Here is a 24,276-nt window from a genome sequence, read left to right on the forward strand (position 1 = left end):
TTTTTTCATTATTCAAATATATATTTTTTTTAAGTCAAGAGACTCAAAGTTTTAAAGAAAGTACTTCCCTAAAATTGTCTTTTTTTTTGCCATAAGGACATTTCAGTGAAAAGAAACATTGTTTTTAAAATGGGCTTCAAAAATAAATGAAAATATTGATGACAATTCAAATCAACCTCAGAAGTGTCGTCCAGTTGGCTTAAATCGGAACACAGGAGGGATTTCACCTCGCAGACAGAAATATAATAACGAGAAAAGTTATTATGTTAGGTCTTGTTACAGATTATCTTTAAACATATATCTATTGTATTACCTGTACTGTATGTCCAAACCAGGGCTTTCAATGTACTGGATTGATTTTCTGGCAGAGGCTTCTAAATTTCATCCATCCATCCATCCATCCATCCATCCATCATCTATACCGCTTATCCTCACAAGGGTCGCGGGGAGTGCTGGAGCCTATCCCAGAAGTCTTCGGGCAGTAGGCGGGGGACATCCTGAATTAGTTGCCAGCCAATCGCAGGGCACACAGAGACAAACAAACATATGCTCTCACAATCACACCTCGGGGAAATTTAGAGTGTCCAATTAACCTACCAAGAATGTTTTGGGAATGTGGGAGGAAACCGGAGTACCCAGAGAAAACCCACTCAGGCACGGGGAGAACATGCAAACTCCACACAGGGAGGCCGGGATCGAACCCCTGACCTCTGAACTGTGAGGTGGACGTGCTAACCAGTCGACCAATCATGGCTCAGATTCAGAACACAGGTCAGTAGTGATTGGTCGTTGTGATCAGTTGTGATGTCATTTTCAGTTGACAGAAGACAAAATGGCCGCCCCCGGAGATGGCTAAAAACGAGTGCATTTTGCTGCTTGATTTATATTCCACAAACGAAAAATTAATCAGAATGCCGTGTTTCAACTAGTGGGCCTGCTGGGAACATATTGTTGAAAAAAATATGTTTGAGTTGACTTCCGCTTCAAACTAAGCCTTGTCTTTTCACTCATCTTTTGCCGTGGTTACGCATTTCAATACCTTTTATCATATATGAAAGTTTAGCCACAGACTTGCACGATAAGCGTAACACTTCTCTTTCATAAGTGTGGGAATGAAATTGCGCTGAAGCACACACAGTTGTGAAATTTCAGTTTCCTAATCCTAAAAGATTTGTCTAAGCGCCACAAAAACGTTGTCGGCAGGATTCGAACCTGCGCGGGGAGACCCCAATGGATTTCTAGTCCATCGCCTTAACCACTCGGCCACGACAACGACCAATCACGTCCGTAAAAATGTTAGTTTTCTAGGCAAGCATATGTGCATGGTAAAATTCCATAATGAAACATTTCTTTAGTTCTTTGACGTCTGTTTTTTTTTGTGTGCGCACACATTTACATGTTTATCTTAGTTTCAGTTTTCCCTCATGAACCGGAAGTTCTTCTTCCTTCTTTTTTCTTCGTTTCCTATTAGTGACTTAGCTTCGTGTTAACATTTTGAACTTCATTCATGTGGTGAGTCCGGTCTGTCGCTCCCGACTAGTTTCTTATTTTGTAGCATTTTATGTTGGCGCACACAAACCAAAATGTGGCTTCTGGGGGAGAGAAGTCGAATGTCGAGGGAACGGCACATTAAGCGACCTACACAGGAGCAAACGTGCTTATCTAGCCGAGCTAATGCTAACTATCGTGTCGAGAAAGGATCGTCCGTCAGTCTGTGCTTGCTTGCCTGTCAGCAGCTGGAACGAACGAATACGACAAAACATGTAATCGCCCTGTGCTTTTGTTACGATGCGTAGTCTAAATTCGCGGTCAGTGCAATGCGTTAATTTGTATTAAACAGGTGTATTAGGTTTTTCGTCACAACGGGGTCAACGTCTGAAAGTTTGTACCGCAACTAATTATCCTGTGTCGACCTGCGTTTTCTACGGTATACGTGATCAAATTATTATTATTACACATATTATATTATTATTGAAAACACCATACTGTAGTACACTGAATGAAGTTTGACTTTTTTTTTTTTAAAGCGGACATTTTAAAAATCGACTGTACTAATGTGTTGCAATGAGCCGTCACCTTAGCGTGGTGGAGGGGTGTGCGTGTCACAACGATCCTAGGAGCTAAATTGTCTGGGGCTTTATGGCCCTGGCAGGGTCACCCATGGCAAAAAGGTCCTAGGTGAAGGACCAGACAAAGCACGGCTCTTAGCAACAAAATTGGACCTAGCTTTCCCTTTCACCGGGGACCCCTGTGGAGCTAGGCCTGGAGGTGGGGTTCGTTGGCGAGCGCCAGGTGGCCGGGCCTGCACTCATGGGGCCAGGCGGGCTCAGCCTGAAAAAGTATTGTGAGAATTTCCCATGGGTTCACCACCTGTGGGAGAGGCCAAAGGGGTCGGGTGAGCAAGGCGGTGGCAAAAGGCAGGGGCTCTGGTACCAGTCCTCTTGATGGTGGACGAGAGGGTAGCGTCCCTTTCTGTGAATTGATCTTATTTATGATTATATTTTTACTTTGAAGGTACATTTTCCAGCCCCGGGATGTTAAGCGTCTCTTGCTACCGATTTTTGTTTGTTTCAGAGTAGCCGGGCGAGTCTGCAGAGAGCGCGATGGCCGGCCCGGAGCTCCTGCTGGACTCAAGCATCCGTTTGTGGGTGGTGCTGCCCATCGTCTTCATCACCTTCATGGTGGGCGTCATCCGCCATTACGTCACTCAGCTGCTGCACAGCGACAAGAAGGTGGACTTGGAGCAGGTTTCCGACAGGTCGGAATTCCGCGCCGATGATCTTTTCTCACCCCGCGACAAGTGACCTTGACTCCCCGGGTTTAATTTTGTTCCGCGAACAAGCTTAAAACTTGATTTATTCAAGTGATCAAGTAGGATTGTGTGTGCTTGTCCCTTCAGCCAGGTGCTCCTGCGCAGTCGCATCCTCCGAGAGAACGGCAAATATATCCCCAGACAGGTCATTGGGCGCTCATCTCACAGCACAGTTCCTTCCTTATGCAAATCATGTTTGTCATATCATGTGACGATTATGACGACGGTCACAGGACATGAAAGTGTCACATTTATGGGAGGTCATTTGGACATTTATTTGACATCCAACTTTTAAGTTTCTCACAAGTAAGACAGTTACCGGCACTAGTTGTAGTACTGTGTTCTACTGGTGATGTTTTTTTTTTCACAACTAGTGCCACTTTTGGCTTTCTAGTCTGTAAGTGAACCTTACTAGTAAACTACTGTGCTGCACATCAAGATTCTCAAACGGCTTTATGGAAAACCATTGCAATGAATCCAGCCAAGTGTGTCTGTGTGTGTGTGTGTGTGTGCGCAGTCGTTCACAATGAGGAAGCACTACTTCAACAACGTGGAAACGGGTTTCTTCAAGAAGGTCAAGAGGAAGGTGGTCCCCAAAAACCCGATGACAGGTGTGCCTCAAAATCCATTTGCATTCTAGGTGAAGAAGTACGCAGTGAAGCAGGTGTCGAAAAAGGCGGGGAGTGTGGTGGCTTGGTAAAGGTTCGTAACGACGTGATTTGGAAAAAGCTGAGGAGGAACCAGAATCTCTACTCGGACGCCCACGTTGGCCACCCCGCGGGGGTCCCGTGTAACTGGCCAACCGGGCACCCAAAGCAGGGTCTGAAGGGAAGGGTTCAGTGGTGGACGCTAAGGGTGTCCAGTGGCCGTCCAGGAGGCCTGACGAGAGGGTCATGGCAGGAACAATCTGGTGGGCGACCCGGAAGCCAGATGAGAGGGTCTTGGCGGTGCCAGTCCGGTGGGCGTCCAGGGGGTCACGCAGGGCATGAAGGCAGCCTCAGGCCTTGCGCCGGAACAGAGTCAAAGGGCAGCCGAAGGCCTTGCGCCACCAGAACAGTGTCAGAGGGCAGCAGAAGACCTCGTGCCGCCGAAGCAGGATCGGAAGGAGGCTGCAAATCTTGCGCCGCTGGGGAAGAGTCAGAGTCTGGTGGTGCTGAGGAGCTAGGATGGGGACCTGCATTTGTTGAGGTGCCGGGAAGGGGGCCTGGCACTGCAGAGGAACCGGCGTGGGAGCCTGTAGTTGCCGAGGTGCCGGGAAGAGGGCACGGCACTGCTGAGGCATCGGGACGGGGGCCCGCATTTGCTGGCACCTCCCGAACTGTTTTTCCCCATCCACAGAAAAAGAAATTGACAATGACTTGATTCCAAACTTTTGCTTTTGTTTCTTTTTCCCTTTATGGAATTGGCTGTATGTCTCATGATACCATTTTTTTTTTTTTCCAGCAAGAACTAAATTTGCCAGTTGAAAAATAGTCACTAGAGGGGTCCGAAAAATGTTCCAAGTCGTTCGTCACTGCTAGCCGCCGGCGCGTTCCGCGTTTGTCCGTCAAGATTTGTACCGTGCGTGTTGCAGACACCAGCATGCTGACAGACATGATGAAAGGAAACCTGACCAACGTGCTGCCCATGATCGTGATCGGCGGCTGGATCAACTGGGCCTTCTCTGGATTTGTCATAAGTCAGCTCCGCCGCTACGTGCGTTTCCTCCATGCCAAACAAAGCACCCGCGCCAACCCTTTTTCCTCCATCTAGCCAAGGTTCCGTTCCCGCTGACGCTGCGGTTCAAGCCCATGTTGCAGCGCGGCATTGACCTGCTCACGCTGGATGCTTCCTGGTTGGTGTGGCAATCAATACAAATACAATCCTCACAAGAACTTAAGAGATGAACTATAATGTCGCTAGGTGAACTTAATTTGACTTTGTGTAAACATTTGAATGCCAACTGTCAAAATGATTGTTTCTGTGACGTGCAGGGTGAGCTCCGCATCCTGGTACTTCCTGAACGTGTTTGGCCTGAGGAGCATGTACAGCCTCATCCTGGGACAAGACAACGGTTAGTCTGCACACACAAAAAGTAAAGCACACCCAGCGCGTTTCAACACTTTTAGACGCCTTCGTTCTTCACAGCCGCCGACCAATCGCGCGTCATGCAGGACCAGATGACCGGCGCTGCCATGGCCATGCCCCCGGACCCTAACAAGGCTTTTAAGGTGCTGTGTTGTTTTGGGATTGGGTGTCATTCTCCTGGCAGTATTGCTCATTTGTCCACTGGCTGCTTGCAGAGCGAGTGGGAGGCGCTGGAGATTGTGGAGCACAAGTGGGCGCTGGAGAATGTGGAGGAGGAGCTCATGGCCCGAGAGCTCAACTTCGCAGGTGTCTTCAGCCAGGACCTCAAGTCTGCCATCTTCTAGAAGGAGGCGCGAGAACAGGGCTGGGCAAAGTGTCGCCCAGGGGCTTCCTTCTTTCATCTGGCCCTCTGACTTTTTATATTTTCAAAACGTTTTTTTATTTTTATTTTTTTTCAACCTGAATTTGATTTGGGGAAAAAAAGATTTTCATTACCCAGTCAATGGTTGGCGAATTTAATTATTGTAAATACAAAAATGTTACTGAGAAAAGTACTTTATTAAATTTGCCAAATTATTGTAAACATTTGTTAAATTAACTTATTCAGTTAGAATTACATTATAAATCTAAATAAATATTTTTTTCTTTTAAAAAGGACATTGTACAGATAATTAGTAAAACGTATTTACATTGTCAATTAGACAATTGCATTTTATTTAATAGCAATACTACTAATAATAATATAATACAAAATGTTGTATTTTTTTTTTCTCTTCTGCTGTGAAAGGTTTTTTTAAGAGCTGGCCCATCTATTATAAAATCAAGGACAAAAGTTTTCCCAGCCCTGTTCTTGACGCTTTTACCTCTCAGCTGTCACAAGTCACAGATAACCAATCGATCAACCCACTTTTTTTTTTTTTTTTTTAATCTTTTAATTTATAAATAAAGATTTTGAGTTTTACCACATCACTCTTGATCATTGAAAGTAGACAAGGTGGCGGTGGTGACATAAGTGTCCTTTTATTTCAAAAGTCTTATAAAATCTTCATGTGTCTGACAAAACAGGAAGACCAGAGAAAGCCCGACCAGTTTCCATAAAAAGAAGCTCTGTTAGAAAAATACTGTACAGCATCACAGCTGTTACTCAAATGTTTTGGGGGAATAATGAAGCGCCTCCATGGCCTCACTAGGTCACATGACGCCCAATAAATAGCACAAGCAAAATATACAAAAAAAATATATATCCATCCATAAAAATAATAAAAAGCAAGAAAAGGCCAAAGTCAACATGTATGAATGTGACAATGGAATATGAATAGATAACAAATCATGTTTGACAGCATTGAAGCAGAGCCGCGCCAAATTTGGTTAAGACTCTTACAATTTACACTTAGAAGTATCATCCTGTCAAATTAGTACCTGAAGTCATTGATTTTTGCCTTTGTCCAATCACATTTACAGTCTGGGTGCAGAAAACCTATGAATTCAGAAACTGAGTGGCTCACGCAAAACGTACAAATCCGACTGGAATAGGTTTTCATTTTCCAATCAAATTAGTCTCTGAATTCATTGACTATCTAATCAGATTATAGTTTCTCTGAATTCATAGACTTCCATCATCCAATCAGATTAGCATCTCAGAATTAGTAGATTTGTCTTGGGCCTACAAAGTTAGCGTCTGAATTCACAGTTTTTCTTCACAAGTGTCTCAGAATTCTGAGTTCCCTGTTCTTCATGCAATTCATAATTTTCTCTCATCTATCAGATGTCTGTGAATTCATAGATAGCATGATAGTCTTAATGAATAGATTTCTACCATCCAATCAAATTACCCTCCGAATGAATAGACTATCTTGTTTTTGGCCGATAAAAGTCATATCAAAGTGTTCAATCACACGTTGTGAGGTGTGCAACTGTCGCTGGAAGGTTTTAAAACCCCCCAAAAAAACAACAACAACAAAAAAAAAAAAAAAACAGGAGAAGTTACCCGCTAAACCCATCTGTCGTTCAGTCCGTCTCCATGGTGAGCTCAGCAAAGGCGGAGGCACACGGCAGTGTAACCGTGGCGACGTCCGCCTCGGATGGCTGCGTGGTCGAGGCCGAGCTTGTGGAGGACGCTGTGCTAGTGGCTGGGCTTGAGGAGGGCGCGGGCATACTAGGTTTCCTCATCTTGTCTTGGCGATGGTAGAAGAGCACGTAGGCGGCGTTGGTCTGCACACACACACAATAGATCACAAGCCATGAGGGACAACTACCTTTTCCAAAAGTCTTGGATACAAACTATCATTTTCAAGAGTTTCTCAAATTTGATTTCCTGTAATGTGATGACTTTACTCTTGAAAATATACAACCTTCTCATAAAAATGATTGAGTTGTTGACTGTTCTCATAACGTTACTATTTTAGCCCAGAAAATATATACCGTACACATGGGAGTCTTACTGAAACAAATAAAAGAACAATAATAATATTGATACTGAAAAGTAACCAATGAAAATCAAACATTGCTTTTGAATTGAGATTCGACAGAATTGAAAAGAACTCCGAATGAAACAGGCCCTATTTCTTTTTAAAGTGAGTGGGTGCGGCTTATATAACGGTGCGCCTTATAGTCCGGAAAATACGATCGATTTTGGGGGAGAAATAAGCACAACTTTAAAATTCCTACTATTATGATTTTAATTTCAAATACATTTTTTTTGTCTCGAAAACATAAACCTTGTCATAATGTCAATAATCCACAATGACTCACCATGATCTGCTCCTCTGTGGTGTACGTGACTTTGCTGTCGTCAAAGTAGTACCACTGACCGTTGTCCTTGTTACGTGCATAGCTGGTGTCTACACACACACACACACACACACACACACACACACACACACACACACACACACACACACACACACACACACACACACACACACACACACACACACACACACACACACACACACACACACACAAAATCAACTGAGACGCCGCTAGATGGGAGGTAAAGCAGAGTTATAAGTGGTGGGGGAAACAAAACAAAGCGTCGTACAGTGTCCATCTCGGAGTCCTCCGTAGTGGTTGGACACGGCAATGAGGTCGTAGCGGCTCGGAGGCTCCCCACTGGACACCATCTTCCTCAGGAGACAACCGGAGAAGTCCAGATGTCTGTAACATGCAAGTTTGTGTCTTTCTTAATTTGTGTGGCCTTTCCAACTTTTGGAGACATTTTGACTGTATTAGACATGGCGTGAGAGTTCTTGTATTTTTGTTTGTTTGAGGACATTTTCGAGGGGGGTATTTTGATTAATCTACAAAGGAAAATGCGAAAATGATCTTCAGGCAATACACTGTGCTCTGAGTTATCTCCGTGTTTTTGTGCGGCGGAATCTTTGACATTTAACTTTGAATGAATGGATGGTTATCTTCGCAGACATTTAGACTGTTCTACACAAAATGCCAGCGTTCGCTCTTGGCATTAATTAGTAGGCTGTGCGTACAATTCCGATTTTTATCAACAAATCTGACCTGGGGCTCTTTCATATGTGGCTATAAAACAAAAATGTATGCGATGTGTCTGCAGTATGAATGCTCATCCACATATCTGACCTCTACGTCATGTTTCCTCCATGTGGGCGGTATTTTCCGGACTATAAGCCGCACCTTTATAAAAGCCGCACCCATCTATGTTGAAAAATTTGATATTTACTGCATTTACAGAATGATTTTGAACTGTAAATGTACATGCAGAGCTGGGCATTTTACTAAAAATTGAGCGTCTGTCATCGGTCAGCAGCGAGGGTACACTTCCGTCGTCTGTCATCCGTCTGTCAACATTTGCGTTGGTACTGTAGTAGTAATTCAGCCACGCAGACGGTTCAATTTTTTACGCGGGGCAATGGCGTGACGTCATCTTCAATAGACGTCCCCTCAGGAGTGTTGCCTCATACCCCCCAAAAATATTTCTACCTCCTCCCGCCTCACTACTGTGGCGATATGAGATGACAAGATGAGCCCGTACACGCGGGACCATATTTACTTTCGTAAAAACACCGCGTCACACAATTTTTTTTTCCTCTATTTTTTTAGTTTTTTTCTCGTCACTTGACGTGCTTTGTGCGCATGCGGACGCGTTGCGTTCGCATTAGAGGTCGCATTTGTTTTTGTAGTGTGAACGAGTACGTAAAAAGATTATATTCAACAAAAATCTGAATTGTGCATCACATCTTGCAGTGTGAATGTAGACTGACTCTGACATTTCACCTTCATGATGATTATTTTTGTCTTTTGACATTTTGACCGGTCCACACAAATTAAACGCAGCATAGCAACATGAGCATGCTAGCTGGTTGTGTGTGTGTGTTCATGTCTCGCCATCATCTCCTTCATTTGACAGACATTTTTGGAGGGGACATTTGAAGTGGTCTACGCAAGGGAAAAACGCTACGATTAGAATGTGCGTGCGTGCGCATGTACCTGAGGGGAAAGTCCACAATGGTGTCCAGCTTCTCTCTGGTGAACTTTGTGTACGAGAACCTCTTGAGGTGGATGATGAGGACCTCCGGCAGAGACCACAGATCCAGTTTCTTGGTGGCCAGCTGGTGCTTCTTACACACGGGACAGTACCTGTGAACGCACGCGCGCACGCATATTGGAGTAGGTAGGTGTGAATGTGTGCGTGTGTGTGTGTGTGTGTGTGCGCGCGAGCGTGTACCACGGGTTCTCCTCCTCCAGTGTTTCCACAGTGGTGAAGAGCTGGATGCACTCCTGCAGCTGCACGGTGGTCTGCTGCAGTGGAACGTCCATGCTGCCGTGCTTCACATACTTCTGCAGCACAACCACAGGAAAGAGTAGAGCGGCCGATCAGAGCGCGGCGGCTCAGCCGCGGCTCGAGTCATCAAAAACTGCCGTTGTCCGACAAAGAGGGTTTTATCGCCAGCTAGGCACGGCACCAACGATGTTAGACGGGTTCTTAATCTACAATCCAATTCCATCACGCCTTTCAATGTTTCTCAGACCAGATGCTGAAAAAGCACAAGACTAGCTTGGACATTTCCGGAGCAAACTATATTGAAAACCCCGCCCACTCAATTTCAAAATGATTAGGGTCTAACGTCCGGCTGTAAAGTTAATTTCTAAAAATTGCGTCGCAATTGACGGCAGTTGTAACGTGGATCACCAATGGCAGGGAGTCGGGTTGGGTAAACATAACCCAGCTGTAAAAAACAAAAATTGTTGGAGCGAGTGTGGGATGTTGGCGACCGCTCGCATAGTTTGGGATTGCCCAAAACGGCTTTCTTATGAGACGGGCAATAAGATATATTTCAAAGGAGACGGACGACACCAATGAGATACTGTACCTCTTTAACTCCTCCACTGCCAGATATTTTCAGACTCTATTTTACCTTAAAAGTTTGAAAAAATGTGAAAAAGAATATCAATAAATTCCTGGGATTGAATGGCTGGACTGTGAAATATGAGTAAATACGTCAATGGCAGTGAATTGAGTTAATTTAACGGGATACCGCATTGTTATTGTTTACTTCATGTAGATCCATATTTATTTTTCACTCACCAGCCTTCAACTTTTGAGGTCCCAATATGTGCTTTTTCATTTTCTTACTTATTGAGCTGTTTTGTCAAGGAATGTTCTGTACTGTTTGCATATAAAAATAAAGTAAAAAAAAAAATTTTAAAAAGTGCATATACCTACATTGGGACCAGTTGGAAAATAAAAAAAATATATTACAAAAAAAATAAATAAAAATAACACACACTCACACCCACAAATCCAGCAATTACACACTGACCTCTGCCTCGTTTTCATTGTAGAATCTTTTCTTGATTTCGGCGTCCCAGTCCAGAGCCACGTACGGCTGTGCTGCTCACACATCAACCCGCATATCATATCGGACATCAAACAGACTGTGTGTGTGTGTGTCTGAGTGAATGACTGTGCGATTGAGATATTTGTGTGTATGAGGGAGAATGAGTTTGCAAGCGCGGGGGTGTGCGCGCGCATGGGTGTGTACACTCACAGCTGAGGGTCACGTCTGGGCCCGTCTCCCGCTCCAGTCCATTGCAGTTGACTGCCTGGATGTCAAACAAACGCTTCCTCCTGTGACACGTCCTGGTCTTGGCCGCTTGCTCGTTGGCGGGCGAGCTGGGGGAACACGCCTCCTCCTGCTTGTCGTCGTCTTCCGCGCTGGCGTCACTTTGCGCCGCCGCCGCCGCCTCCTCCTCCTCATTCTCTACCTCCTCGTTGTGTTCCTCGTCCGCATCAGTCCGGCTCTCCTCGCCGCGGGCGTGGATGTGCCCGTCGCTCGGGCCGGCGTCGCCGCTGCAGGGGGGCTTGGCGGCGCCGGCGGACGCATTGTGGACGTCGCCCTCCTCCGGGGGGGGCGGCCGCGCGTGGCCCTCCGAGGGAGCGGCGGGCTCCTGGTGGCGGCCGTTCGCCGGCCCCTCGGCAAAGCGCGCCTGCGGCTGCGAGCACCCCGCTCGCTCCGCGTCATCCTGCTCGTCGTCTAAGCGGCCAATTAGACGCGGGGAGGAATCGATGTCATCAAATCCGAACGTAACCGGCTTGTCGGCTCGGTTGCCTATCGTGTGTCCGAGGTCGCTTTGTTACCGTCGCTGATGCCGTTGGTTTGACTTTTATACAGCTCGTCCTCGTCATCATCTTCCTCCAGCTCCTCCGAGGGGTTGGGCGCTCGCACGTAGCGCCTACGCACATTCCAACAACGCGGCAACAATCACGGCGGGGCCGGTGAAGCGAGTGAAGCGGACGTATCGAGTGCTACCCACGCCAATCTCTGTAGGAAGATTTGGTAGAGAGCCTCCTGGCTGCAGCTGCTGAGTGGCACGCTGAGCAGCAGCGGGTGTCCAAAGAGCGTGGTGCTGATCGAGCCGTAGTCTCTGTAGTGGGAACGCTCTCGCAGGTAGAGCGCCAGCAACACCTGCTGGTCGCTTTGCACATTGCACTCGTACCTACACGCAAACACAACTTGTTGACCATATGACTCCCCCCCCAGAAAAAAAGGGCCTTACGCAAAGAGGTCTTCCTACACAAAGATGTCATCTCGGTCCAGGATGCAGTTGAGGGATTCGTCTGGTGTGTAGATTTTATAAAAGCGATGTTTGAACACGTCAGCAACCACCATCTGAAACACACACACACACACGTCACACAATTTAGACCCGGTGTCTGATTTTCATTGGCCCACTGGCGTACGCTTATACAGAATTAAAAGGAAAGAGGTTAAAATGTGTTTTCTACTTGCGCCTCTCTCAAGGTGAAAGAATACTAAACTCGTCTTCAAAAGGTTTTTGTTTATCATGAAATAGGCAATTGCAACGACGGGTTTACACTCACTCACCTGAGTTTCTGGAACGCCGGTCATCTCTGACAGAGCCAAGCAGAGGTCCGACACTTTGCCTGCCTTGGGAACCACAACGCGATGCTGCGGGCACACGCGACAATGTCTGCTTGACTCATTTGACTGAAGAAAACATGTCGCTACTAGAGAAACTTTCCAAATACGTCTGTTTATTTGACTCATTTGCTAGCTTGCGCATTTAATATTAGCGTTACGCGACGGAGACAACTTGACGTGCGTTAAGAGTCAGTCATGGACGGATGTAACGGAGAGAATCCGGTCACTTTTCAAAATAAAATGTATTTCAGCCTCGGATAATAAATAAACCGGAAGTACTGTACGTCTTTGTTTTTTTTTTCCCCCATCTTTTCGGCCTGTAACCACCCGGTCCAAAGTGGTTAAATGGTAGGGATTTCTAAATGTTACTTGAAGCACTGCTGCATACATTTAATTCTTTACACTTCACTGTATTCTTTGGAAAAGAAGTTTTACAACAATGTACTTTGATTGAGACTTTTTTTCTGCCACTGGAAAATGGATGGATGGATATTTGTGTTTCATTATATTGATTTATTGACAGATTTATTTTTTTAGCTCATTTTATTGTGTGTTCTATCCAAAATATGTATCTTATGGACAAACGGAAAATAAATAATTGCAATCAACTTTATTCAAATGAAGGAAAAATGTTATATTGGGATATATAGGGGACCAAAAAGGAAGTTCTTTTTTTATTTTGTTAATATATTTACAGTTGACCCCCACTATTTGTGGGGAAGAGAGACCAGGCCGGCACGCAAATAGCGAAAACCTGCATAGTATTGATGACAATTTTTTTTACAAGTCCTAAATCTTGATTTTACCGGTCTGGCCCCTCTTGGGAATAGATTTTTCTCCATGTGGACTCTGAGCTAAAATTTGACACCCCTGACCTAGAGGCTTTTTAATATTGTCCACTCACAATAGACGAGTCGATTAAATGTTTCACATTGTCGTCTGAGCGACTAAAATGTCACCTTGAGAAGAAGAATAAAAACGTATTTGGATAACCCACTTTTTTGAGAGAGACACGGACCTGCATGGGTTTGGCGTATGGATCGAGCGAGATGAAGAAGACCTCCATGACGCGCTCCTTGCTGACAGGAAGTGGAATGCTCAGGTAGCAGAACGGGTCAAAAGTGACGGACACCTTGTGGCACTGGGGACAAATGAGCGTGGACTTGAAGAGGCCGTGGAAGGTGTCGACTATAACTGAGTCGTTGCGCCGTCTGTGATTCCGCCATGCCTCCTCGGCCACTTCCTGCTCGAGCCATCACACACAGGCACACACATAAGATGGATGAAAAAAATGGGACTTTTAAGAAAAATAACGTTTCGAGCGGCCCAGCCAGAGCCGAGAACTAAACCGGTTGGAAATGTGTGGGGTGACAAGACGGGATGTGTACATGATATGCCTTCATAATCAGACGCTTTTGAGGTACTTTTGGAAAGTAAAGAACAATATTTGTGTCTCTGATTTTGTATTGAATGCATGTAAGTTAATTTAGTCAGCTTAGTGAAGGAATGGTTAGCACATTCCCGGTTCGAATCTCGGCTCAGGTCTTCGTAGTTTGCATATTCTTCCCGTGTTTGTGTGGGCTTTTCCTCCCACATTCCCAAAACCTGGATGCTACGTCAATTGTACGTTGTCCATAAGTGTGAATGTGAATGCTGAGGCTGGCGACCAGTTCAACGTTTCTAAGTGAAATAGTTTACTTTTTTTCTTAACATATCTAAAAAAATACACAAAAAATACTTCCTCTCTTAATATTGTAATTTTTACAGCACTTTTTTTTAACAGTTTTTTTTTCATAACATTCAGAATTTTTTTCTATGAAACAAATGTAATTTTTTCTTTCTCATTAGAAAGTAAGCAATACTTTGTTGGAAAAATATTTTTTAACTAATATGATTTTTTTTTTTTCCCCTCCTAAAAACAAACATTTTTATTTTACCTGAAAAAAAAAAAAAAACCAACACACACCACGACATAAGAAAGAATGAGTGTGACCTGGTCCGGGCGTCCTTCGGCGTCTCGCAGCTCGATATATTCTTTATTCTTGACCCGGTTCAGGTCCTCGTGTAAACCGTCCAGCAGGAAGGAGAGCAGCTCCTGACTGTCGTGCTGCTGGTAGCCCAGGAACTGAGACGCAAAGTGGCCCACCTTCGTCTGCGCACACACAAAAGCAAGAGGCGTCGTGTTGCGGGGGCGGTCGGCGCCGTCGGGCGGCGTGGCGCGGCGCGGCGCGGCGGCACCTTGAAGACGCGCGGCACCACCGAGTAGTGGTGGCCCGACCACATCTGCTTGATGACGTCGGCGTACGCCTCTGCGATCTCGCCCTTCATGCCCAGCGGGTTGGAAAAGTTGAGCTCCTCCAGGTAGGAGCTTTGCAGGAAGTACTCGGTCAGCGGGGGAGTGTTGCTCAGACACTGCAGCGCGGACGAAAAGCAAGTGAGCAACAGTGTGAGTGTGCGCAGGCACGCATGAGCGCGCGCGTGTGTGTGTGAGACCTGCAGAGCGGAGTTCATGAAGCAGGTGTTGCCGAGGTTTGTGAGGCCGCAGACGCCAGGCTGACCTCGATACGAGTCTTGCTCCTCCACAGAGTTCCTCCTGGAAAACAAAGCGGAAGTCAAGCCAAACATGTTTTTTTTCAAGAATATGTTCCCAGCAGGCTCACTAGTTGAAACACGGCATTCGGATTAATTTTGCGTTTGTGGAATATAAGTTAAGCAGCAAAATGCACTTGTTTTTAGCCATCTCTGGGGGCGGCCATTTTGGTCTTCTGTCGACTGAAAATGACATCACAACTGCTCACAACGACCAATCGCGGCTCAGATTCAGAAAACAGGTCAGCCGTTATTGCTTCAAATAGTAGCTGGCGCTCATGTGGAACATGAGACTGTGGGCGACTGCTATGTTATAGTATTAAAGAAGACATAATTATGTCCTCCACCCATTAAAAGAAAAAAATAATAAAAATCCCAAGTGTCTTCATAAACCGTCATAAGCATGTCTGTCATGCTCCCATCAAAATACTGAATTGCAGACTTTGCTCAACTTTGGGCGAGGCATTTAAAAAAATAATATAAAATAAGGGGCGTAAAAAAGGGAAGAAAACGAGAGCAAAACAAAGTTGCTTACAGAATCAAAGGTCTGGTGCTTGGCCAAGTGCCGTCAGCATTCCTCGTCTCCATGATCACCGTCTGAAACACAAATACACACACATGCTTGCACATTTCCCAACTTAAAAATCCTATCAAAGGAGGAAAAAAAAAACATTAATCAAAACCTTTGTATTGTAAGAATGACAAGAAAAAGTAATTTCACACATGAATTAATTTATTGTTTTATAAAGTAGTAATACAGGAAGGATCCAAGTATTTTGTTGGGTGTTTATAAATTCATTATTTCATGAGAAGAAAGTTGTAATATTAAAAAAAAGGAAGTCATTTTATCCAAATACAGTTTATATTTCCTGATAAAGTCATAATAGTATCATAACGAAGTAATTATGTCATGTGAATAGAGTCAAAATAGCAAAGGACAATGAATGAATGGAAGTCATCAAAAAATGGATTTTACATGTTATTTTATGATTACTATATTTTAATATAATAAGTACATGAATACAATAAGACCAAATGCGTGAGATAGATTATGAGAAAGTCACTTAATATCAATAAAGTTCTTATTTTATGAAGTGTTCAAACAGTCATTACACAACTTTGTCAAAAAATTAATGGCGATTAATCGCAAATACAGACTTTTAGGAAGTTTTATTTAAAAAGTATTTAATTTATTTTAAGGAAATTGTAATTGAATTAAGTAGTATTTTATGAGAATAAAGTTGTAATGGTTAGAGAATAAAGCCAAATACGTTTTTATAGATAGTCATTATTTCATGAGAATAAAAAAAGTCAGAATATTCCGAGATATGTAACGAGAATACATACAATCTTAACACTTTACGAGACAATTAGCCCGGCGTGTCAGAGTGCGTGCGTGTGTGCGTCCTCACCATCCCTGAGCTCAGGCAGGCGTCCAGCACGCTCAAGTGGACGTTCCTGAGACGTTCACAGTTGTTGTCCGAACTTTTCATCCACAGGCGGCACTCGCATGTCGGCGGAAGCGAGAAGGCTCGACACATGGCCCACTGGATTGACTCTGCACGCACATGGACGAGTTTAAAAATATGAAGTGTTCAAACAGTCATTGCGCAACTTTGCCAAAAGATTAATCGCGATTAATCGCAAATACAGACTTTTAGGAAGTTTTACTTAAAAAGTTACTTGACGGCTCATTGGAGAAATCCAAAATAATTTGCACACTTTGCACAGCCAAATTCAAATACCATATTTGTTGTACATCTTTGGTGTATCGTTCAACTGTTGTATTTTACAGGAAAAGAATCCAAGATCAAAGAAAGCTATTAGAACAGTCTTTGAATTGGAATTTACTTTTTTCCACATTAGTTCCTAGATTTTACTTAAGCAAATAACGGTTCAAAGCTTCGTAAAAAATGTAGTTGAAAAATGAGATTAATTGCGATTAATCTTTTGACAGCGCTATGCGCAAGGTATCATACAGTAAAGCACATGGGCAAATCAAGACGGGGTGGGCAAAGTTTTGTGCACAAGGGGCACAATTCATTTTTAAATGGGGCATAGGGGCCAGCTCATTCGTAGGTGAAAAAACATCAACAAAATGAAAAAAATATTAGAAAATGTGAAGTAAAAAATTGACATTGATTAAATTGCATTATTCATAATTGGATTAGAACCAAACAATTATTTGATAAATTACAACAATGTAATAGCATAATAGCACAGGTTTGTAATTTTATTATAAATAATTAAGTTAATTACAATTAATTAGCCAAGTATTTAAAAAAATAATTGTTTACTAATAACTTATTTAAAATGTAAATTTTTTTTTTTATGTTTTAGAACAATAACAAGGCATTTTTATTCATTTTTTCAATTAAATAACTGGCTAGATGACTGACTGCAAACATTTTCTTAATAGTCAAATTAACAGTACATATTTGTATTCATATTCAATAAATTATTAATGAATTATGAATAACTTTTAAAAAGTGTGAAATTGTTTATTACAAAAATTAACTATTTTATATATTTTCATACATTTTTTCACATTCAAAACTTTTCAATTATAATATTGGCCAATTATAATTTGACTAATAATGAAGAAAACAAAAATGAAAATGTATTCTTTTATTTGCAAGTTTGGCAATTAAATATCCTACCCTTGGCTTATTGTTTTTATTTTTATTTGACTTTACAACTCATCTACCAACGAGCTGGCCGTATCGGGCAAATTCAAAACTAAAAAGTGGCCCTCAAGCACAACATTTTGCCCACTCTTGCATTATGACGAGAGTTTGACCCTGTCCCGGATTATTTCTACAACCGTTATTGCAAACTGATGTCGCTCCGAACGCAGCCGCAGTAACCACAAAGCAACTCACGTATGCTGTCGGTGCGGCTAAAGTGCGCCGTAGTGACGTTCTCCATGTTGCCATGGAGACAGAGGAAGATCTCCACTGGGTAAACTTCCACTTTGAGTGTGCTGGGCAGGTCCACCACCTGATGCGGACACGAGAACACAAACGCATGACTAAAATCTCAAAACAAATTTTTGGGGAACAAAATTGGGAGGTAAGTCCCAGTTTACACGATTTTTATTAAAGTCACCTTGCGTTCCAGTGGCGGCTGCTGGTCCACCATCCCGTACCAGGACAGCAGCTTATGCCACGCCTCGGCAGGTACCAACACAAAGTCCTCATTCTCCACCAGACGCTCTTTCAGGTGGTAGGAGTCCACATCTGAGGTGAGGAAATTTGATCAATACGCTTGCATAGGATGGAAAGTTAGTCAGGCTGAAATGAGGGGAAAAAAACTTTTACATTAACAATGTCCCTATTTTATGAGTCGTAAATCAGAAATAGTAAGTGAATGAATTCGTAATAGAAGGAGAAAAATGAATGAATGCCGCTTTTTAGTGAGAATAATAGTAGCAGAATTAAGTTCTTTTATAAAGGCACTATTCTACAAGAGACAGAATATTAGTAAGCAGCAAAAGGAATTTTGCATGAATAAAAGTATTATTTTATTAAAATAAAGTCATTAAAAGTATGAGAATATGATCAGAATATGGGGAGAAAAGTCTTTTTTTTTCTGATCAAAGTTCTGATTTTAAAAGAGTAAAATTGTATTCGTATATGAAAACGTAATTAATAAATAAAGTAGCAATGTTGCGGGATAAATTGGCATATGTGAAAACATTTTTTTTTTTACATTATGTGATGAAGTTATTTAAGAATAAAATGGCGATTTTAAATTAAAAGAATGTTAATGATATAAAAATGTTTTTTAATCAAGGAATAAAATTGCTATCTTGCAAGAATAAAGTCTGAATGTTATCATAAGTAATTCTACACAAATACTCATTAGTTGTGTTCCATTACAAGAATAAGTCATTTTATGTCACCTAAAATGGTTATTTTAAGAAAATAAAGTCAGAATACAACGAGAAACATTTTACGCGGATAAACTAATATTATCATAAGAGTCATTTACATAGTATATCACAAGACTAAAGTTGGAATAGTACAATAATTAATTGTAATTGAACATAGTGGTTATAGAGCAAGAAATGTATCAGATGAACCAGGTCACCGATTGCACACAAACATCGTTTTTTTTCTCTTGTTGCTCGCACCGGCTGGAAGACAAGCGCTCAACGAGGCGAGTTCACTAACCCTCAAACAGCTCGGCGTTGTCGATCTGACCGGGACACGATGAGTTCTGGTCTCCGCTTTCCACAAACTCCTTCCACTGTTCGTACCAGTGATGCTCCACCATGAACCTGACAGGCACACAAAGTGAAAGTGAGAGCATATTCAGGGCACGAGCGATTAATCAGCTGCTTGATTTAATCGGCCAAAATGCTAGTTTAAAAAAAAAAGAAAGACAAAAATTGGCTTTTTTTTTTTTTTAAATGACATTACAATGTAAGACAAGGATTATGATGTTCAAACATCCTCGCCATGACACCCCCCCCCCCCCCCCCAAAAAAAAAAATTCTGGGGAAAAAAAAACATTTACTCTCTGTTGTAAAGTTCAAGAAATACTAAAGAGCAATGCTTTGTCCAGTCAAATGTCCAGCATTTAATTAATACCTATTGTTATAAGCGTTAAGGAAGCAAAAATTTTTTATTGTACTCAAGGTTATTTTAAGAGGAAACAAAGACTTCCACTTCTGGGTCTTTTAAATGTACTTTGCCGCTGGTCCGTCCTTTTTAAAAGACTTCTCGTCACCCGTCCGTCCACAAAATGGGCGTCCGTCCGTTACCTCACCGGGACGGAATGCCCGTCTCTGTATGATAGCATAGCATTTTTTAGCATTTGAGCTATTCTCTTCAACAGTACCTGATGACAGAGCACATTTTTAAATCCTTATCAATCAATCTCCCTACTCATGTTGTCATCTTGCTGTATGTTCGCAAAATGTAAAATCCTAGTCAGTCTGTCTTTGCAGCTTCACTATTTAAGGTTGCTATCTTGCTATCTATTGGCATAGCAACATAGCATTTTTTTCAATTCTAAACAGAAACAGAACCTGAAATACAGGACATGATGACAATCTTTATTTGCCTAAGCACCTCCGTTACTCATTTATGTATCTTGCTATAAATTAAACTGTCTTTCTGGAGCTGTATAGGGAGGTTTACCACAAGATGTCAACCTGTGCAAAATTGCATTTTTAATTACTTGACAAGTTGATACCTGCGTTTAAGTTTGTTCAATTCATTCAAAAAGTATGTACTAAGGGTAGATTATATTAAAAACGGTGTAGTGTACATATAATGCTGCAGCAGCAACCCAATAAATCAAAGCTTGATTGAAGATATTTGGAGACCAGCGCAGCGTAGTTGAAACAGTTGGAAAAAAAAACTTTAAGGGTGGCAGAGAGTCTGTGAGAGACGATGAGAGGTCTGGGATGGGAAGTCAGAACAATCGGGAGGCGGTGGGGAAAATCTGTGCTTTTATGGATAAGGACTGTCGAGTGTCAATAGAGACCGTAAGTGTACAGTTTGAAATCTGTGTGCGAACAGTGCACACAATTATTTATGATGAATTGAACATGAAGAAAATTTGCGCTAAATTTGTCCCAAGGCAAAGGCTCTTCAAACCGTCTGTGGCACTTCCACAAGGACAATGAACTGAAATGAAAACCTGTTTGGTTGAAAAATTGCCTTTGCAGTGGGCACAAAAAGTTGACACACACCTGTTCAAAGTCCAGCTTTTGACATAAATAAAATCCCACCCAGATAAATCATTTCAAAACTTAACACCATGAATATGCCATTATGTACAGCTCAATTGAAAATATATACATAAATCTTTTCAAGAGGTACCCTCTTACAACTTGTGTTAAATGGGAGTCAGCACACCTACCATTTAAAGTACCAATGATTAATTCCTAATAAAGTCTGGCTATTCTAGTAGGCTTTTCCTGACATTTTTTTTGTTCTTTCTGGCAGAAGCCTGAAGGTGTGCATACTGACAGGTATTTGGGACTGAATCCCTCTACATGACATGTAAATAAAGCGCAAAATTAGTCAATTCTGGGTGTGCTTTCTTTGAATGCCTTCTACTTTGCTGACTCCAATTCAGCATGTTGATATGGGAGAAAACTCCACACTGATGGCTCCTTTTTGCTGACGGTGCAAGCCACACCTGGCCGGCGGGACTCACTGACACTGTCACTCACCCAACTGCCGGATGGCAAAGTGGGCTTGGTATGTTGAACTGGAGACCTTAAGACATGCAGTGATGTACGCCAGTTCTACTTTGCAGTAGACACACTACACTTTCTTCTCTTTGTGTGAAATTATCTGCAATTTTGGACATTCTGTCTTTCCTCCTTGCTTGCACTTATTGATACACAAATCTGCAGTAACATTTGCCTGTGTGGAAAAATAATCACGCAAAATCCCGCGATATGGTGAAAAATCTGCTGTAATTAGGTATGTAAGATTCAAATATCTGCAACTGAGTCAGCAATAAGTGAACCGTGATATGGCGAGGTACGACTATATGCGGTATCATTGTCATCTTAGGGAATGACGGGAAAGGGACAAAATTAAGATGATAGTCGCGAATTTCAGTTTTTCACCAAAGACCTGAGGTTACGTTCAACAAAAAATTAAAAAAAATACAGAGGTGATTCCTCGACTAGGCTATGGTTGTACCTGTGTAGTATTTGAAATTTGCCTTTAATATTTGGCACTGAGTTTTGATTGAACCAAAAACTTTAACAATCCACATATTCAAATGCGACACAGAGATGGTCGAGCACAACCGAACACATTTATTCTCCAAGTTAACCTGACCAGGAAGGAGGTGGGGAGCGCTCCACACATGCTAACAGTAGCAACCTGTGCTAACGGTCAGTCAGACACGAGCCTGCAAAGCCGGACCTTTCCATGGCCACCACCACAAAGAAAAAGAAGAAAGAAAGAAAATAAAAAATCAGACTGCCAAAAGACGCTTAAAAGCAGCCTTGGGGGCGATAAAGGGCAGTCGTAAAGGGGCGTTCACGGCGGCGACTGGTTAGCCTGCGCGGATGATTCTTACCAACTGTCCCCGGCGCGGAGCTCGCAGTCCCGGAGCAGACATTCGATCTCCTGCCGCTGCGTCTCCAGGCCCGGAGGATTCTCGGCTGCGGGGCAGCGGCTATCGGCCGCCATGACAACGGTCAGTGAGACATTAATGACGAGAGAAGAAGGCAAAAGTTGACACTTGGGAACGCCGCCTTGCTCAAGCCATCGACTGGGGGGCTGCGCAGGCTTGTTTGCGGAAGTAGGAAGTGGCTTCCAGAGGGCGGATGACGACTTCCTGGTTCGTCGCTCTGACCTTTCCAAACACTAAAATCACTTGGTTTACTTTTCTTGAAATAGTTTGCGTGAGCTGCACATTCGCAAGACACAAACGCGAATGTATTGTGCCTAAGTCGTGTGATGTGTGAACCTTGATGATCATTCAAGTGTTGAGTTATCTTTAGTGGCGGTGTCACGTTTGACACGCTCACGTAAACTTGGTGACATGTATTAAAGTCTCTTATTTGGCTGCGTCACCCGAGTTCGTTCAGCTTGGTGACGTCTTCTGTTTTGATGAATGTATCGCGAGATTAACGTCGGCACACGTTTACGAGACTAGACTATCGCGAGATTTGTAACGTTGTATTTGGATTGACTTCTGAAAACTGCTGCAGCTAACAAATCACACAGAAAAAAAATCCTTTGGATTTACTTAATTCGAACATGTACATCGGTTGCATAACATTTAAATGTGGTAAACTAATGCAATTTTCCCGTGTTTTCCTCAAACAAACAAATTGTATATTAGTTTAATGCATTTTAATCAAGTGAAACCGAAAAGCAATAACCTTTTTTCAGTGCAGGGCCAGGTACGACAGATACATAGATGATGAAGTGATAATGAAGTAATAAAAACGGTAACAACAAAGTAGAAAGCTTAGCAATTTAAGGTCATCAGGACTCTACAGTTGAAGTTGGGATTTGCAGAATTGGAATCAAAATTAGATATATGCACTTGCCCCCACGTTTAAATGTGTCTTAACATGTCTGTGGCATGCTGCTGTTAAAAAAAATAGCCCAACGATCAAGCGATTAGAGATGTTGTGAAATGGTTTGCTGGTATGCTTTTATATTGAAGGCTGAGAATAGGAGTGGGGGCGGAGGGGGGGGGGGGGGGTCAAAATAAAGTAACTTGCTGGAAAACGAACAACTTCTTGCTGTCTGTTGAACCCATAGAATACGACAAGGGATGCACTGATACCACTTCCGCCCCCTCACCACTGCATACAGGTTTATTTGATTACTAGCCGATACGTACTGCAATTGATATTGTCCAAAACACAAACTTTTCTTGACCAAGGCATGAATTTCTGTCAAAAATAACATTTTTTAGAGGAACAAATTTTCGTCAATGACTTTTTAATCAAACTCAACTCAGTTTTGCTAAGATGTGCATGAATACAAATCCAACATAAAACATGAGACAATTCAACATGTAATAATAATTATTAAGGGTGTTCCGATCAGGATTTTATGCTGTTATACAGCCAATCACAGTGATTACTTGTCTCGACAGCCCGAACCAATTCTACATGTTGAAGAGGTCTTAACGTGCGGCGTTAAGAAAAAGGGGCGGTGTCGCTACATTGCACACAGGCTGGTCTCTGTAGCTGCAGACGGCAAAGTATGAGCTTTGTATGAGTGATCGTTTTTTGTGACTGGCATTGTTCAACATATGCTGAACACATACTTTACCACGGAAATCGGCCGATCACGATCGGTGCCCGATCGATCTGAGCACCGCTATTATATATTTTGACAGCACATTTCTTGCAATGGTGAAATCGGCACGTTTTCGGGGCGCATATGTCCCATGCAGTGACCCAGTGGCCTGCATTTGTTTGGCTGTCTTCTCTTCCACCTCGCTTGGTGAGTGCTGGAGGCGGCCAGCTGCTTGCTTCTATGAGCAGAAGCAGAGCCCAGAGTGTGGAAAACAAGCTATTGCATTATCGCTGGTGGATGCAGTGTTTCATCACCTTGCCACCAAATGAAACTTCAATTAATGTAAAAATAAGGCGTGCAACATGCCCACCCCCACTTTGAGAATTTAGTTCAACATTTTAATCAGAAGCTAATTCTGTACACTACTGCTAGACAAAGATAATCTGAACTAACGCTGCAGATAACCATGAAAAAGTAAAATTTCCATAAAGTCTCAGATGTATTATTCACCCGCTCCCCCTCCCCCCAAAAAAGTGGAGTTGTCACTCTGTTTTCACGCTTAAAAATGTGACAAATCTAGGCATTATGAATGAGAAATATATGCACATTGCGTTTGTATTTTTAATCTTTTACGTAAAAAAAACCC

General features: G+C 42.8%; 2 protein-coding genes and 1 non-coding gene across 5 annotated transcripts; 1 reads left to right on the top strand and 2 right to left on the bottom strand.

The window, feature by feature from the left end:
• Positions 1-1,191: 1,191 nt before the first annotated feature.
• Positions 1,192-1,273, bottom strand: trnas-aga (transfer RNA serine (anticodon AGA)). The gene has a single exon. It is a non-coding gene; the product is annotated as a tRNA-Ser (tRNA).
• Positions 1,274-1,353: 80 nt separating this feature from the next.
• Positions 1,354-5,843, top strand: LOC147153654 (ER membrane protein complex subunit 3). Of its 3 annotated transcripts, none has more exons than XM_086033940.1 (9): positions 1,354-1,512; positions 2,575-2,758; positions 2,900-2,957; positions 3,330-3,423; positions 4,386-4,490; positions 4,565-4,646; positions 4,786-4,865; positions 4,940-5,022; positions 5,095-5,843. In XM_086033940.1, the coding sequence occupies exons 2-9, from the start codon at positions 2,604-2,606 to the stop codon at positions 5,221-5,223; spliced, it is 786 nt and encodes a 261-aa protein (XP_085890066.1). In that variant the 5' UTR covers positions 1,354-1,512; positions 2,575-2,603; the 3' UTR covers positions 5,224-5,843. The 3 variants fall into 3 exon arrangements, with proteins under 3 accessions (XP_085890066.1, XP_085890073.1, XP_085890081.1); XM_086033947.1 differs by lacking the exon at positions 1,354-1,512 and adding an exon at positions 1,600-1,763; XM_086033955.1 differs by lacking the exon at positions 1,354-1,512 and adding an exon at positions 1,850-1,927.
• Positions 5,844-5,878: 35 nt separating this feature from the next.
• usp11 (ubiquitin specific peptidase 11) lies at positions 5,879-22,379 on the bottom strand. The gene is made up of 21 exons (XM_086033884.1): positions 21,946-22,379; positions 19,065-19,171; positions 17,998-18,128; positions 17,772-17,889; positions 16,302-16,447; positions 15,425-15,486; positions 14,794-14,893; positions 14,539-14,712; positions 14,294-14,452; positions 13,319-13,543; positions 12,244-12,327; positions 11,933-12,027; positions 11,672-11,854; positions 11,496-11,590; positions 10,906-11,391; positions 10,678-10,748; positions 9,582-9,694; positions 9,344-9,493; positions 7,920-8,035; positions 7,631-7,719; positions 5,879-7,090 (listed from the first exon to the last, which is right to left on the bottom strand). The coding sequence occupies exons 1-21, from the start codon at positions 22,056-22,058 to the stop codon at positions 6,887-6,889; spliced, it is 3,021 nt and encodes a 1,006-aa protein (XP_085890010.1). The 5' UTR covers positions 22,059-22,379; the 3' UTR covers positions 5,879-6,886.
• Positions 22,380-24,276: the final 1,897 nt, after the last annotated feature.

Source organism: Filicampus tigris, chromosome 1 (assembly GCF_054856515.1).
Source record: "Filicampus tigris isolate MCC_2025a chromosome 1, RoL_Ftig_1.0, whole genome shotgun sequence".
NCBI lineage: Eukaryota > Metazoa > Chordata > Actinopteri > Syngnathiformes > Syngnathidae > Filicampus > Filicampus tigris.

Excerpts from the sequence above, each read along its gene's own strand:
- LOC147153654 (XM_086033940.1), top strand. The coding sequence starts at position 2,604 with ATGGCCGGCCCGGAGCTCCTGCTGGACTCAAGCATCCGTTTGTGGGTG. Across the intron at positions 2,759-2,899 it reads TTGGAGCAGGTTTCCGACAG|CCAGGTGCTCCTGCGCAGTC; the intron begins GTCGGAATTCCG and ends TTGTCCCTTCAG. Across the intron at positions 4,491-4,564 it reads CTTCTCTGGATTTGTCATAA|CCAAGGTTCCGTTCCCGCTG; the intron begins GTCAGCTCCGCC and ends TCCTCCATCTAG.
- usp11 (XM_086033884.1), bottom strand. The coding sequence starts at position 22,058 with ATGGCGGCCGATAGCCGCTGCCCCGCAGCCGAGAATCCTCCGGGCCTG. Across the intron at positions 18,129-19,064 it reads CAACGCCGAGCTGTTTGAGG|ATGTGGACTCCTACCACCTG; the intron begins GTTAGTGAACTC and ends TCCTCACCTCAG. Across the intron at positions 16,448-17,771 it reads TAGCCGCACCGACAGCATAC|AGTCAATCCAGTGGGCCATG; the intron begins GTGAGTTGCTTT and ends ATGTGCGTGCAG.